Source organism: Schistocerca americana, chromosome 1, assembly GCF_021461395.2.
Source record: "Schistocerca americana isolate TAMUIC-IGC-003095 chromosome 1, iqSchAmer2.1, whole genome shotgun sequence".
Taxonomy (NCBI): Eukaryota; Metazoa; Arthropoda; class Insecta; order Orthoptera; family Acrididae; genus Schistocerca; species Schistocerca americana.
Window position 1 is genome coordinate 558,549,679 of NC_060119.1, and position 16,250 is coordinate 558,565,928.

Below are 16,250 nucleotides of genomic sequence, written 5' to 3' on the forward strand. Positions count from 1 at the left end.
GACCTGGGCCCTTGGGCCGAGTCAAGAGCCCGAGACAATTCCCAGTCAGTGAAGGGTCCAGTAAACGATTCATCTTGCTGGGGAGTGAAACATAAGGCGATATCTTGATCATCTTGCTTCTGCAGTAGAAAGGTAGCTGGATAGGATGACGATGCCAATGCTGTTGCAAAGTGGGTCGCAAGGTGTTTTGCAAGAACTAATGAATTGGTTCACATATCACCCTGTAGGACAAGAACCAGAACAGCTGTTGAACATTGGCAGCCCCTAAGGAAATGGAGCTTGGCCCACAGCTGAGCAGCTGAGATGAAGAGGTATACGCCCCAACAGAGGAGACATAGTGCTCCCATCATTCCTTGTTACTGTGAAAGCCTTAGCATGAATTTGCTTAAAAGCAATGCAGTTGGTCTGTGAAAGATTTAATTTGAATCACTGAAGGGCTTATCAGTGATCATGAATAGTTGTTGTGATGTCTTTAGTCCAGTAGTCCAGCAGAGCACTGGCCGACAGTGGGGGAGTAGAGGGGAGACAGCAGGCCAGTAGCAAGGGGAATAGCAGTTCCAGCAGTGTGGATAACGGCATCTGAGACACCTTCCGAAACTTCATCAATACTATCCTACAGAGCGGTAAAAAAAATGTAGCTGCAGAGACATACGAAGGCCAGTTGGCACTCTAAAGTACCAGCATGGTAGTCAGTCTGTCTGGCAGTAGCAAGGAAATGACAGGATCACTGGAAAGTGGTCACTGTGTAGTGAACAATAGAGCAAAACTACTAGATTAGGGTCAGAGATTGTTAAATTGATAGCTGAAAAGGTGGCATGGGCCGCATTGAAATGGATAGGAGAACCATCATTGATAACACCACAGATCAGTACTCCTCCAAGAACGTGCTGTGGACAGTAGTTCCCAACCAGGAAAAAAAGGAGGGAGCTGTTGGATTATTGTAGTCAATTCAGTGTAATTAAATGGCCTGCTTGGAGGTAGGAACAAGTTGCAAATGTTAATCACTGAGGTCATTTTCACCAACACTGCTGTTGCATGAAGACCCCTCTGGATGCCCTCTCAGGACCAGCACTGTTAAAACAGAATGCACAATACCCACAGAGCATTGGAGAATGGTCACCAGTTAAGTGCATGTCTTTGAGAGCAATGCAAACTGCAAAAGAACAGGAAGTAAGGTGGTGGTTGGTGGGGGTGGTGGTGGTCGTGGTCGTGGTCGTGGTCGTGGTCGTGGTCGTGGTCGTGGTCGTGGTCGTGGTCGTGGTCGTGGTCGTGGTGGTAGTGGTGGTGGTGGTGGTGGTGGTCTGGCAAGTGACAATGGGACCTATTACAATTCCACTGAGTGATCATGTGACTGGTGACCAGGTTAGGTGCGAAGGGGCCAGAACAGCCCATTACACTGTTGGATCACTGCCTGCCATCAGTGGGAATGGAACCACATTCATAAACATCAGTTCAGAATCCGACTGCATGGGGGGATCTGACATCTCCTGCAGCACTGGAGAAGCCTTGTCCCAACTCCAACTCCTCCTCCTCCTCCTCCTCCTCCTCCATAACCTTTGGTGGGTAAGGTTCATTCAGGGGGGGGGGGGGGGGCTATTAACACCAAATGTGGAGACAGTTGAAGAGTGACCCATATGTAATGATAGCTTCCTTCACCAAATCAGCCAAATGCTGAGAGCAACGTTTAGGACAACATGAGCCACAATTTGCAGCTGGTTGCACAGAATGTTTTTGATAGCTGCCAGTAGAGCCTTCACATCTTGGATGAGACGACCTGACAAACATACCGAATGCAGCCTGGCATACTTTCCTGACCTGCCTGTTATTTCCCTGAGGGGCTCAAAAGCTCACCTAGTATTGGAGCTTCAAGTAACAAGCATACCTGACCTCTGCACTTGTCTGGGCTGTATAGCATGTCATGCCTGTTACTAGTGCATAAGTGTGCAGCCATGCAACCAGTTCCCACTTTTGCCCTCTGCCTAGACATATGCATACACACTACCGCCCATCACTCACCTTCGAATGAAGGCAGACCATTCAGCTGTTGCATACCAGAAGACAGTGACAATGACAATGGGGTTTCCAGGAGTTCCAACACTACTGAAGGGGCTACAGCTTTTGCCATTGATTGGCTGCTTATAAGACACAGACACAGATGCGCATATGCATGCGTGCACACACTAAAAAATTTTCAGCTGTACACTAAAATTTCAAATTTTGCAAGCTCTTAACACAAAACTAAATTTCACTACTGGAAACAGATAGACAGGGTGATTCAAACTGAATGACACAAAAAGAAAAATTATTCCTGTAATTACAGTAATGCCTGTTTCATAAATACACATAGATACTTGAAGGTTAACACTCTCAGTTTATGTCAGAAACAAAGAAAAGTTGCCATTATTCTTCATCATTGATGTATCAAAGGATACACAAAATCATCATCAGTAATTGTTGTTCAAAGATGTTTTCAGATCAAGTTTGGTACTTTGTACCACACCTTCACAACACTGCTAATGGCCAAGCAATTCAAGGAAACAGGATGCATATTCAAGAAGAAAACCACAGGATAGCCATCTGTAAAAATGAAGTGGTGGAAAATATTTGTACGGTCTACGACAGAAGCCCCAGAAAATCCATGTGTCGTGTCAGTAGAGAAGTGAATCTGTCTCAGTCAACTGTGGAGCATGTGTTGCTCAAGCATCTGCAGTTTAAGTCTTGCAGAATTCTTATGTTGCAGGTATCAAAACCAGTTGATAAACCAGAACAGAGGCAACAGAGGCAACAGTGCATCAATTTTCAAGCACAGATGAAGGTGGATGGTTTCCCAGCCAGACTTTTGTCCTCTGATGAAGCCACATTTTACTGAAGTGACTGAGTGACCATGTATAATTTGAGAATATGCAGGGAGGGGGGGAGTCCACATGTTTCTCTGGAACATGAATGTGAATTTCCAAAACTTCACACTTCTGTACAATAACTTACCATGGAGTCTTTGGTTCTTTCTCCTTTGCAGAATCAATATCCTCTCCTCACCCTCATCTGCACACTCTCTCTCTCTCTCTCTCTCTCTCTCTCTCTCTCTCTCTCTCTCTCTCTCTCACCTCAGTTGACAGAATGGGTACCCAACTTCATTTTGCAGCAGGATTGAGCCCTGCTACATTTTTACAACTTTGTATGTAGCTACCTCAACAAACATCTTCCTCAGTGTTGGATTGGTCATGCTGTGCAAACGATGGGCTTTTCACACTGTGGCTCCCAGTTCTCCTGGCCTTAATGCCTTTTTTTTTCTTTGGGCATGTGTGAAGGACATGTTTTACATTCTCCCATTTCCACGTGATTTCCAGCAGCTAAGGCACTACATAGTGGGCACATTTAACTCCATTGATTGAGTTACATTGGAGTGGGCCTCCAGGAAATTCAGTACCATACAGACATTTGCACTCACACAAATGAAACCCACATCAGACAGCTGTGAATGGTCATAAGAACAGTGAGAGTTAACCTTTTAGTTTAAACGAGTATTTCTGAAATGAAGTTATTACTGTAGTCACAGAAAACTTTCTTTTTGCTCCATTCATTTTGAATCCACTTGAATGAACAGTTATTTTTCACTGAAAGTCTGTTCACACAAACATACATACATACATACATACATACATACATACATAGAATTCTAATCCATGGCCTGCGCACCATTCAAAGGGAGCACAACCTGGGGAGGGGATACAGATATCCTGACAGAGGAAAGCGAGGTGCATTCCAACCAGTAGTCTCACCTGAGGGCTTGTATCAGGAGGAGAACATCCCTCACATGTAAAGAGAATGGGATACATGGGATTATCAGGGAACTGCTGAATGGTGATAGCAAAGAAGAACAAGAGCTGGTACCATTGACTCTGAAGGAGCCAGTGAGCCATTTAGAAAAACATGTCCGATTGCCGTTTCCAACCTAAGCAGATGGTCAGTTGTGGATGATCCCTCCTATAAACAACACTGATTCGAGATCACGAATATGACATTTTGTAATGACGTGGAACATGTCACTTTAACATAAGTTTTCTTTACACAAAATAATTAATTGTTTACTTTTTATTTATTTATTCATTTTTTACAGTTACTACTACATATCTAAGAATTCATCTATTGAGTAGGAGGAGTTGTCATTCAGAAATTCTTTCAATTTGCTTTTAAATTTGAGTTGGCTATCTCTCGGACTTTTAATACTATTTGGCAAATGAGCAAAGATTGTGACAGCATAATTCACCCCTTTCTGTGCCGAAGTGAGATTTAATCGAGAATAGTGAAGATCATCTTTTCTTCTAGTGTTGTAGCTATGCACTTCAATGTTATTTTTGAATTGGGATGGATTATGAATGACAAATTTCATAATTGAATATATGTATTGTGAAGGCACAGTGAATATCCAGAGTTCCTTAAATAAATGTCTGCAAGGTGATCTAGGGTAGGCTCCAGCTATTATTCTGATTACAAACTTCCACGCAATGAATACTTTCCCTCTTAATGACGAACTGCCCCAAAATATGATGCCATATGAAAGTAGTAAATGAAAACAGGCATAGTAGGCAAATTTACTGATATGTTTATCACCAAAATTTGCAATAATCCTAATAGTGTAAGTAGCTGAACCTAACTGTTTCAGCAGATCATTAATGTGTTTCTTCCAATTCAATTTTTTATCAATGCACACACCCAGAAATTTTGAGTATTCTTCCTTGGCAACAGACTTCTGTTCTTAGTCTATATTTATGCCATTTACTGTACGGAATTGTATAAATTGTTTTTTCTCAAAATTTAGTGAGTCCATTTGCAGAGAACCACTTAATAATTTTCTCAAAGACATTATTTACAATTTCCTCAGCTGATTCTTGCTCGTTTGGTGTGATTACTATACCTTTATCATCAGCAAAAAGAACTAGCTTTGCATCTTCATGAATTTATAGTGGCAAGCCCTTAATATATATTAAGAACAATAAGGAACCCAAGACTGAACACCAAGGGGCACCATTCTTGATACCTCCCCAGTTAGAGGACTCTGCTGATTTTTGCAGACTATCTCTACTGTTAATTTCAACCTTCTGCATTCTTCCAGTTTGAATTAAACCATTTGTGAACTGTCCCACTCATACCACAATCTTTATCTTTAAGAATTCCATGATTCACACAATCAAAAGCCTTTGAGAGATCACAAAATATCCCATTGGGTAACGTTTGGTTATTCAGTGCATTTAATATTTGATCAGTGAAAGCATTTATAGCATTTTCTGTTGAAAATCCTTTCTGAAAACCAAACTGACATTTTGTTAGTACTTCATTTTTACAACCATGTGATGCTACTCTTGAATACATTACTTTTTCAAGAATTTTGGATCAAGTGGTCAGAAGTGAGATTGGGCAGCAGTTGTTAGCATCAAACCTATCCCCTTTTTTATACAATGGTTGAACAGTAGCATATTTCAGTCTATCTGGAAAAATGCCTGGTTCAGTGAGCTACTACATATGTGACTCCTACTTGTATGTTGGGAGCAAGCTTTTAGCACTCTGTTGGAAATACCATCAATTCCATGTGAATTTATTATTTTCCTAATTTCAGTCAGAGATGTGGGTTGAATTTCAATTTTATCAAATTTGATAGGTACTGCCTCTTCCATTACTGCCTTGCATTTTCTAATGAATAGCTGGATCCTATTTTCTCCACAACACTTAAAAAAATGATTATTAACATGTTTTCTACTTCTGGCTTCTTGTTAAAAACTTTTCATTGTGTTTGATAGAAATACAGTCTCCCTGTGCTCTCGGTTGCCCTGTTTCCCTTTAAACAATGATCCAAATTGTTTTAATTTTGTTATCAAATGTGTTAATCTCAGTCATAATGCACATGCTTCTGGACTTTTTAATAACTTTTCTTAATGCAGTGCAGTAGTTTTTACAATGTTTCACTGTTTCAGGTTCATTACTCCTCCTAGCTATAAGATACATCTCCCTTTTCTGTTAACAACATATTTTTATCCCTTTAGTGAGCCATGACTTTTTACATGGTTTCTTACAATTATATCACACTGTTTTCTTAGGGAAACTGTTTTCAAATATACTCAAAGTTATCAGGAAATAGGTTAAATTTTAAATTAGCACCATGTTCCCTGTACATCTCACCCAGACTAAATGTCGCAAGCTTTACCTAAAAATTTTAATTGTTAAATCATTAATTGAATGCACTATTTTGTAGGACTGTTTTTCATTACTGTAAGGAGTTATATCATATACTGTAAGTAGCTGTGCATCACGAACAGACAGACCATTCTTAACAGGAAAAGTTTTTATTTGATTAAATTTATGTTGGTCTATGAAAACATTATCTATCAGTGTGCTGCTTTCCTGTACCACCCGAGTAGGAAAATCAATAATTGATATCAAATTGAAAGAAGCAAGTAATACTTCAAGGTCAAACTTTCTATCAGACTCTTTCAGAAAATGTACATTGAAATCACCACAAACAATAATTTGCTTTCCTCTGGCTGACAGATAGCACAACAAAGACACAAATTTTTTCAAAAATAGTTGAAAATTTTCCAATGGGACCTATACACAGCTACAATTATAAAAGTGCCATTATTTAGTTTAAGTTCACACACACGTTTCTATATGTTGAGCTACACAATGTTTTTTTAATTTCCAAATTTTCCACACTATGACAGATTTTAACATATATGGAAACTCCACCTCTCTTCATAGTATCTGTAATTACATGTGCTGTACATTTATATCCACCTATATTTACCATTTCCATGCCTGTGTCTATATGATGCTCAGACAGGCATAGTGCATCTATACTATACTCAGTTTTCAAATCTTCTAAACAAACTAGCAGCTCATCTACTTTGTTTTTTAATCCCCTGATATTCTGATGCTATAAATAACATTATTTTTCACTGTGCTTTTATGCGAAGCTTGTGACATACCAACATTATTTTCCACTGTACTGTTATGAGAATCTTGTGATATTTTAACATCTCTAGTACATCCCGGTCTTCAATCAATGTAGGATGATTGGACACTGATCTTAACCTAAGAAAGTACTCCCATCAGATTCAGTGATGAGTAGGGATGCAGGTTGTAATTGGGTGGTGGTCTGTGTCTTATATAAGAGACTAGGCAACAGTAAATTCATTGGAGGTGTTGACTGACAAGAGTAGAGATTCTTGAAGTGGTAGTACAGTACCAGATATACTTTGTGTCCAGGATTATTGTGTTTATGTAGTTTTGGAAGCATGTAGAAACTGGGTGCAGGGTGTCACTGGGATGAAGGAGGAGATGGATCTTGGGAAAGATTTTGGGAGGGACCTAAGGATTTGATTAGGGACGATAGGTACTACTGGACTTCTGGAATGGGTTAATTACGGTTGGGTTTTCAGGTGGAAGAGGCAGACAGTTGTCTTTATGGACTTCATATGAAATGTGCCTTGGTGGCAGAAAAATTGTTCTGTTGTCAGATGCAAATGCCAGTTTTCTAAATTTTCTCAAGAGTGTTTTGGGAAAGCACATCTCATTTCCTTCAGGGATTTCCATTTGAGTTCAAGGAACATTTGCTTAAAACTTGCACACGGATTGAACCTACTGATAATAAATCTATCAGCATGCCTCTTCATGTGTTCCTTGAATCCAACCTAACACTCAAGCAGTACTCAAGATTGGGTAGCAGTAGTGTTCTATACACGGTCTTCTTTATAGATGAGCAACAGTTGGTTAAAATTCTCCCAAAAAACCAAAGTGAACCACTTGCTGTCCCTATGTTCCATTTAATATTGCTTTGCAACATTATGGATAGGTATTTTATGTGACTGTTTCAAGCAGCACACCACTAATATTGTCTTCTACAATTACAGGGCCATTTTTTCTATTATCTGCATTAGCTTACATTTTTCTACATTTAGAGCATTATGACACCAAACATATTTTCTAAATCGTCCTGTATCCTTCTACAGTCACTTAATGATTATACTTTCCCTTATACTAAACCATCAGCAGCAAACAATCTCAGATTGCTGCTTGCCCTATCCAAAAGATCAATTATGTATATTGAGAACAAAAGAGGTCCTATCACACTTCCCTGGTGTGCTCCTGATGATACCATTAACTGATGAACACTCACTGTCGAGGACAATGTACTGGGTTGTACTACTTATGAAGTCTTCAAACTACTCACATATTTGGAAACCTATTCTGTATGCTTTGGATATTTGTTAACTGTTTGTAGTTACGTACCGTGTAACAGAGAGAGCAAAGTAGAAATAAATAAATAAATAAATAAATAAATACAAAATCCACATTTGGTAGTGAAGTAGTTTTGATTAACTATAATAAGAATTTGAATAAAATCAAAGGTACTTTTTATGGTGGTGGCGTTTCATTGTACACTGGGATTTCCAAAACTAGCTGTGAATTTTCTACGAAGTTAAAGTTTTCAATCTGAATATTTTACAAACTATCATGTTTCTCTAGGAAAGTTACACATTTTTGTTACCAGAAGCATCAGGGCATTCAAAATATAACACTGGAATTTTGACAAGCTCACATTTTAAAATTTGAACATTCCAGACAATGATAATTTTAAATACTAATAACTTTTTAATGCACAATTTCTGGAGAAAGTAAGATGTTCATTGTGAAGTGGAGAATAAGGGCTTTCAATTAATGTAAGTCAGTCCTAACACATAACTACTAGCAGGGTAGAATTTTTAAGCACAGATGGTTTTAGTGAATCAAATTTAGATTTATTCATCAAGAAATGTTTTATCAAAAACTAATTGTACTATTATCATCAATGGTCTGGTAACTGTACAATGAATTATAAAATATAGTTAAATATAGTATGATTGCAAATTTAACAATTTCATTTATTATGATATATGCACTACACATACAATAGAAGATGGGGGGAGGGGTGGAGGGAGGATTTAAGGATTGAAATTTTAGCAACTTGGTATGTTTCTGGTTCAGCATATGTAACTCTTCATAAAAATTTGGTATTTTGTCACTTTCACAACAAACCACCATTTAACATCACAGCATATAGCAATGTTACTAGCAGGTCAGTACATAGTTAACCAGTGTTCTTGCACATTATGATAGCAAAAGCATAACCAAGTATTTGAATCATGTGCATCGTGGGATGACAGAAGATCAGACAATTTACTTTTCAAAGAAATGAGCTTGTTGACTGTTTGGTAACTTTCATGTTTAGAGTATTAAAATAATGTGGCTGCAGAGAAACCTTGATATCTGAGGCAAGTTCAGCTTAAACACTTTGTATGTTCCAGCATACAATTTTGAGGAGCAGCTTATGATCCAACATTTGTCTAGCTCACACGCTGATAGCCATGTTTGGCATTCTTCTGCATGTGAACCCTTGAAGAAATAAATAGTATATATATTATTTCCTGTGAAGTCTTAAATCTATATATCAATATGGAAATATTGATATATTTAGATATATTTTTCCCACGTGGAATGTTTCCCTCTATTATATTCATATCAATATGGAAAGTCAGCTTAAATGCCATGTAGTTTGCCATGCTGCAAGAATACTACCCACATTTCATTAAAACAAGCTATCTAATTAGTGCTGTACAGAAAGTTTAAATACAGTCTACTGCAACTGTTTACCATTCAGTGATCTCACACTGTAACAGAATGAACAACTGTTTGAAAGAAAGAGTGAACAATTAGTAATTGCTTTAAGTAACTTAATATTTAGAACAATATGCAGTTAATTGCATGAAAATTGTGAGGGGGAAAAACCACACAAATTATCTTCTGTATTTAAATCTCACTATTACTTTTACCTTTGCTTCCAGAAGGAATTTTGATATAACAACTGGGTGTTCTTTGCTGACATCACTTGCTGACTTTAAGTATGTCTCAAGATCCTGTGGTGTGTGAGCAACATTCATTGCTGCTCCACTCAAGACATACGATGGTCTTACCAAACAAGGGTAGCCAACTTCTTCACAAAATTCTTTTGCAGACTCCAAGTTTGTCAACTCCTTCCATCTGCAAAACCAATGTGAAAATATTTGCATTGAAAAAGAGAGATACTTATAACTGTAAAATAGTCTTATTTTTTATATAATTATAATATTATATTTTAAAACTTTCAGCTGTTGATACACAACCTCTTTTATTGTGAAATAAGTCAAAATTATTCTTTCGATAAGATTAAAATTATATGTGGCCACACATTCCTACGGAGATAATTCAGAAGAAAAATAATACACTGATACTTCAAAAATCAAGATTGCATTATACATTAGAAGTAGCACAACAAATTTCCCTTCACACTGCATCACACTTTCCACTGGATGGAGCCTACAAAGAGAGATTATTTGCACTGACCTTTAAGGAAGCTCTCTTAGGCCTATTCTTACAATGACCAGCAAAGCAAGAGAAATTAATTTCCAGTAAACTTTAAGGTCAGAATAAACGTACAGTAAATTAACGTTGGTTCTCACCATCGAAAGGTTAAATTTTACTGCCAGTTAATCTGCACAATATTTGTAGCAGATGGTACATATGTTTATGGTAATATATATTATTATCTATCCATCTTTTTCATTGTTTTGAAAGTTTCTGTGAAGGAAATCTGTCTCATATGCTGTTTGACACAATGGCAGATAGTAAACAGAGGATTAGGCAGGCTAATTTTTCCCCTAAGGAACAACGAATTCTCCTTAAAATTATAGAGGAGAAATATCATGCCATTGAAACTAAAATAACTTATGCTGTAATGTGGGAGCAGAAAAGCAAAACATGAGACTAAGTGTGTGAATTGTCTGAAGCTTCGAGGGGCACCAAAAGATCTGTAAAAAAATTTAAGAGGTAAGTATGAAAAAGGAAGAAAAGGGTTAAAAAGGAAACAGCGGATGAAAAGGAAAGAAAATTTCTTAACAGGAGGGAGTGCTAAACCAGTTTCCATACACGACAAGAATACGGAAACACTACTGAGCTTCATAGGTAATAGCACTATTAGACTGCATAATCCCTATGATGGAGATGCAGCAGGTAAGTTTACCGTGGCTTCATAAACTTTCCCAGAGTAATAATTCATTGTATTCATATCGGGTCTCCAGTCGGAACATCTCGTCATCTGGACACAATATTTTGGCGGTCCACCTGGCCGCCATCTTCAGGCGAGTAGGTCATAGCACTATCTTGTCAGAACTGAAATGAAACACGCCGCGGGGGCTCCTTTATACACCAACCATGGGTCCACCATGCATGTGTGAAAATAACTGCCGTCTAGTGGCAGGCCCAACAGCGTATCGGTGGTGAACACTTGCAGAAATGATAAATCAATATCAAACACTATTGACAGCTTTTGAAGACTGAGACAATGACCGTTGTTTCTTAATGTCAAACAGAACAGGGTTCCAGCTCTTAAAGGATACCACTTATTGCTGTTTGTAAAATTGTCAGATAGCCAGACTTCAATGGCTTCTTTCTATACACAGTCCCAGAACTGTGACACAGGATAATCACTTGTGTCTCATCATACAACATTTTATGTCCTTCTGTAAACAATTTTCTGCCACTGTAGATTTTTCTGGCTGAAATAAATGTGTGTGGAGTTGATGCTCCATGCAACAATCCTGGACCATACGAATTGTTTGTCCAATATAGACTTTCCCGCAATGGCAGGGAATCTTGTAGACTCAGCGCTTTCTCAAACCTAAATCATCCTTCACCGAGCCCAACAGGGCTCTTGTCTTAGCTGGTGGATGGAATACACTTAATATTAAATTTCTTTAAAATTCTTCCTCTTTAAGATATGCTCCCTGCAAAAGGTAGGAACACCACTGATTTTCTTGTATCTTCCATTGGTTCCCACAAAGGTACAATCTGTAGAGCATGATGGATCTGATTGTCAGTATAACCATTCTGCTTGAACACAGCTTTTAGATAGCCCAGTTCTTGTGTCAAACTATCTACATCCGAGATAGTGTAAGCTCTTTTTACTAATGTATGTAGGACCCTGTTGTATCGGTACGATGGATGACAACTTGATGCATGAAGATATCGGCCCGTATGTGAGGGCTTACGATTATAAACACTATGTCCTAATATCCCATCATCCTCCTGTAGACCAAGACATCTAAAAACTGAAGTTTTCCGTCCTTTTCAACTTCCATCATGAACTTAACATTGGGATGCAGGCAATAAAAACGATCTAGGAAACGATCTAGAGCATCCCTCCCATATGGCCTTACCATAAACATATCGTCAACAATATGCATACGAACCAATATCTTCATGCATCAAGTTGTCATCCATCGTACCAATGCAACACTGTCCTACGTACATTGGTAAAAAGAGCTTATGCCATCTCAGATGCAGATGGCTTGACGCAAGAACTAGACCATCTGAAAGCTGTGTTCAAGCAGAATGTTTATACTGACAATTAGATCCATCATGCTCTACAAAAATAGGTAGAATTTTTAAAAAAAATTAGTATTAAAGGTATATTCAGTCTGCCAGCTAAGACCAAAGCCCAGTTGGGCTCAGTGAAGGCTGATTTAGTTTTGAGAAAGCCCGAAGTTCACAATATTCCCTGCCATTGCAGGAAAGTCTATATTCAATGAACAATTCATATGGTCCAGGATTGTTGCATGGATCATCATCTCCACATGCATTTATTTCAGCCAGAAAAATCTGCAGTCGTGGAGCATTGTCTTACAGAAAGACATAAAATGTTGTATGATGAGACAAGTGGTTGCCCCCCCCCGTGTCGCGGTATTGGGACTGTGTCATGAAACAAGCCACTGAAACCTGGCTATCTGACAATATTACAGAGATAAGCAGTATCCTTGAAGTAAGAGTTGCAACCCTCTTCTATTTGACATTAAGAAACAATAGTCTTTGTCTCAGTCTTCAAAAACTGTCATTAGTGTTTGGTATTGATTTATCTGCGAGCTTTCACCACCGGTGTGCTGTTGTGCATGCCAGGTGAACTGCCGGAATAGTGTGTTCAGATGATGAGCTGTTCTGGCTGGAGACTAGATATGAATACAGGTATGTTTATTGTCACAATTTAATTCATTTTGGTCAGTATTTTATGTTTTTGTCATCACCTGTTGTTTTAAAGAACTAAAACCTTATATCATTGTCTTAAACATATGTGTAAACTGTTTGTTAATTTTGTATTTTAATTTCAGATACTGTGAAAGGAACACAAAAGCCTACGGTCTCACTGATATCAATAATGAGTCTAAAAGAAACTATTGTTACTGAAATGATGGAGGAGCAGAATGAAGAACACATGTCGTCATCCTGTTCACCTGCACGCTTCAAGTCTGTTACAAGTCCTGAACTATTTGTTGAGCATAGGCCTAAAACAAAAGGAAATATAGGGGGATCCCAGACACTTTACACAGTAGAAAAATGTTTGATACAGAAGAAAGAAAGCACACTAAAGAGAGAGGAATGAGAAAGGGAAAGAAATGAATGGGAAAGAGAAAGCCCAGAGTGGGTCGGGGGTTAGAACCTGAACAAAAAGTGGAACTAATGGGGAAAAAGATTTTTTAAACGAATAATACATTTGATACTGTAATTGCATATTATTACATTCAATTTTTTGGCTCAAATGTTAAGTAGAGATGTCAAACAATTTTCTCGGTTATAGCTAAATACGATTTCACAGTTGTACAAAAGTCTTCAGTCAGAGCAGTTCTCACTACAGCTTGCTGAATTTCTCTACAATGGCTTCGAAGTTTCTAAGGAGGGTATTTGGCTCTAGACAAGGCTCTTCTTGTTTCTAAGCTACTTTGTGTAAAATAGCAAAGGCAACATTAACAACAATGATTGTAATTTAACAGTCAAGCCTAGTGATAACACTGGGAATCTTTTGTTTCCAAACACCGAAACACCTATTACATTTCTGGTATGAAAGTGATATTCATTATAGACCGTCTCTGCTTTATTATTAGGGCATCAAGTGGTGTTATGAAATAGATTTTCAGGGTATGTGCACAGTCACATAATATCCACGAGCCCTATAAATCTCTTCTTTCTTAGCGTGCCCTTAACCAACTATTCATGACAATGTTAGTATGTGTGGAACATGGCCATCATGCAACAATGTCAGTGAAAAGTACTGACCAGTACTTATATATTATAGAAAAATAACATTTTCTGTTCCTAAACATTTCAGCACAGTCACCACCTAGTGACTGAATAGAAAATTTTTCAGTATAAATTAAGTTTAATTTTGTATTTTCAATTTCATTTTCAAGTTTCTGCATGTTTTATGAACTCTTGTACCAATCTTGCAATAGCACTTTTTATGGTTATTATTATTTGAAGATTGGTTGCTGTGTTAACCCCTATGGAATCACCTAGGGCAATTAACATGCTTCCTAGAGTGAAAAACTGTAAGGTTAGACACAGTTAGTTCATTGGCAGTACAGCATTATTCCTGAAATGGATATGTAACACACAGTCTTAGATTTATCAAGTAGTCATTAACATTTTAAAGAAACATTGTACAAGAGCCAAAAGGACAAATAAAATCAAATCATAATAACACAAAACAAAAATTTAATTTTGTTTTTTAATGCTGAACTTGATCACATAGAAGAAAAAGGACTAAGTATACTGATGGTTTTATTAGGCAGAATCACTTAAAGGATTCTCAATTTTTCTCAAGTTTCAAAAGAGTTTGTTCTGGTTTTCATTACTTCAGGTCTCCCTTGTATGTATCACAATTTGACCATCACCCCTATCTTCAGTCATTTCCAAAGAAATGAATGTAATTACTTTTTACCATTTGGCACATAACCTTGAAATATGCTTGCATTAAGAGTCTAATGGAAGACAATGCTATATAAAAGATAACTTATGGTTATCTAATATTTTACAGGCAGATGTTCAGATGATTAACGTTTGGGTTAATTTGTTGATGATGTTTACTTTTTAGGAATGTGGAGTTATGTATTTCATGTTAATTAAATCTGGAAAAGGGATAGAGAGAGATATTTCATGTTAATTAAATCTGGAAAAGGGATATATATATATATATATAGAGAGAGAGAGAGAGAGAGAGAGAGAGAGAAAGCTGCAAGTGTTCTAGGATTAGTAAAAACTGTGCTTATTTCTGTTAATTAATTTTTGGAACTGTATATTACAACAGATTTCATAGCAAATATGTGTGTGTGTGTGTGTGTGTGTGTGTGTGTGTGTGTGTGTGTGTGTGTGTGTGTGTGTGTGTGTGTGTGTGTGTACAGACTGACAATAGAGGACAGATCTGGTGATGCAAGGACTTTCCTTAACTTAGTAGTTATTACCAGACCATGCAAAACTAACATTTCAACAGTATGATACAGTTTAACGTATCATGCACCCTGATGAAACATTCAGTGCATCTAATTTTTTACAACTTTCTTCAGCTGAGGATCATTATACCTCTGTTCTGTGTACTCCGTGTTCCTGAAAGACTCATTTTAGTGAGTAATTTCTGTATAAGAACAGGTAGCCTAAGGCTTGTTTAACTGAGGTTCAACAGAAGGGCTGCTGACTCCACTGTGACAGTATTGTAGTGTCATGTGACAAACACACAAGCAATGTCAATCAGATTATACTGGCTATACAGTATGCAAAAAAATAGCTGTTTAGAACATACCCCAGTGGTGTAGGGGAAGTTAAAACAATTTGATGTAAGACACTTGTGGTTTATCAAGCTAGGAACCAACCTAAAATAGCCCATGAAAGCAACATGAGCAAGAGCACATGCATGCTGCATTATATCCTCTTTCTCTCACCCCCCTATGGCCCCAGCTTTCGTTAACACTGGTAAGTAATCTATCGTGTGAGGGTAATGAAAAGGAATGGGATTTGAAGAAATTATGCTGTAACCATAATCTGATTAAAATTACTTGGTAGTTGACACTTCACGCATTGGAGCTGATTTCCTCCTACTGGAGCATCCTAAATCTAATCAGAAGACTATTACTCTTATTCAGTTAATTAGATTAAATGTATTTTCTTACTTCTTATACTTTGCTGCATCATTTTCACCATTCTACTGACTTATTTGCTCTTATTTTTCTTCTTGTCATACTGTTTTTGTTTGGAATCTGCTGTGTTGCCCATAATCTGCAACCGAGTACCACCCAGAACTGTTCAATGGTTGGTAATGTGGCAGCTCATGTAGCCAGTGTAAGGACAGTTTCAGATAACCA

The 16,250-nt window shown here is 37.7% G+C and overlaps 1 protein-coding gene across 1 annotated transcript in view; it reads right to left on the minus strand.

Annotated features, from left to right (window-relative positions):
* LOC124606307 (CAD protein) overlaps positions 1–16,250 on the minus strand; it is a 545,680-nt gene that overhangs the window by 357,853 nt on the left and 171,577 nt on the right. Inside the window, exon 15 of the mRNA XM_047138292.1 lies at positions 9,864–10,071. Coding sequence (XP_046994248.1) covers positions 9,864–10,071 — 208 coding nt within the window. The remainder of the gene's footprint in view (positions 1–9,863; positions 10,072–16,250) is intronic.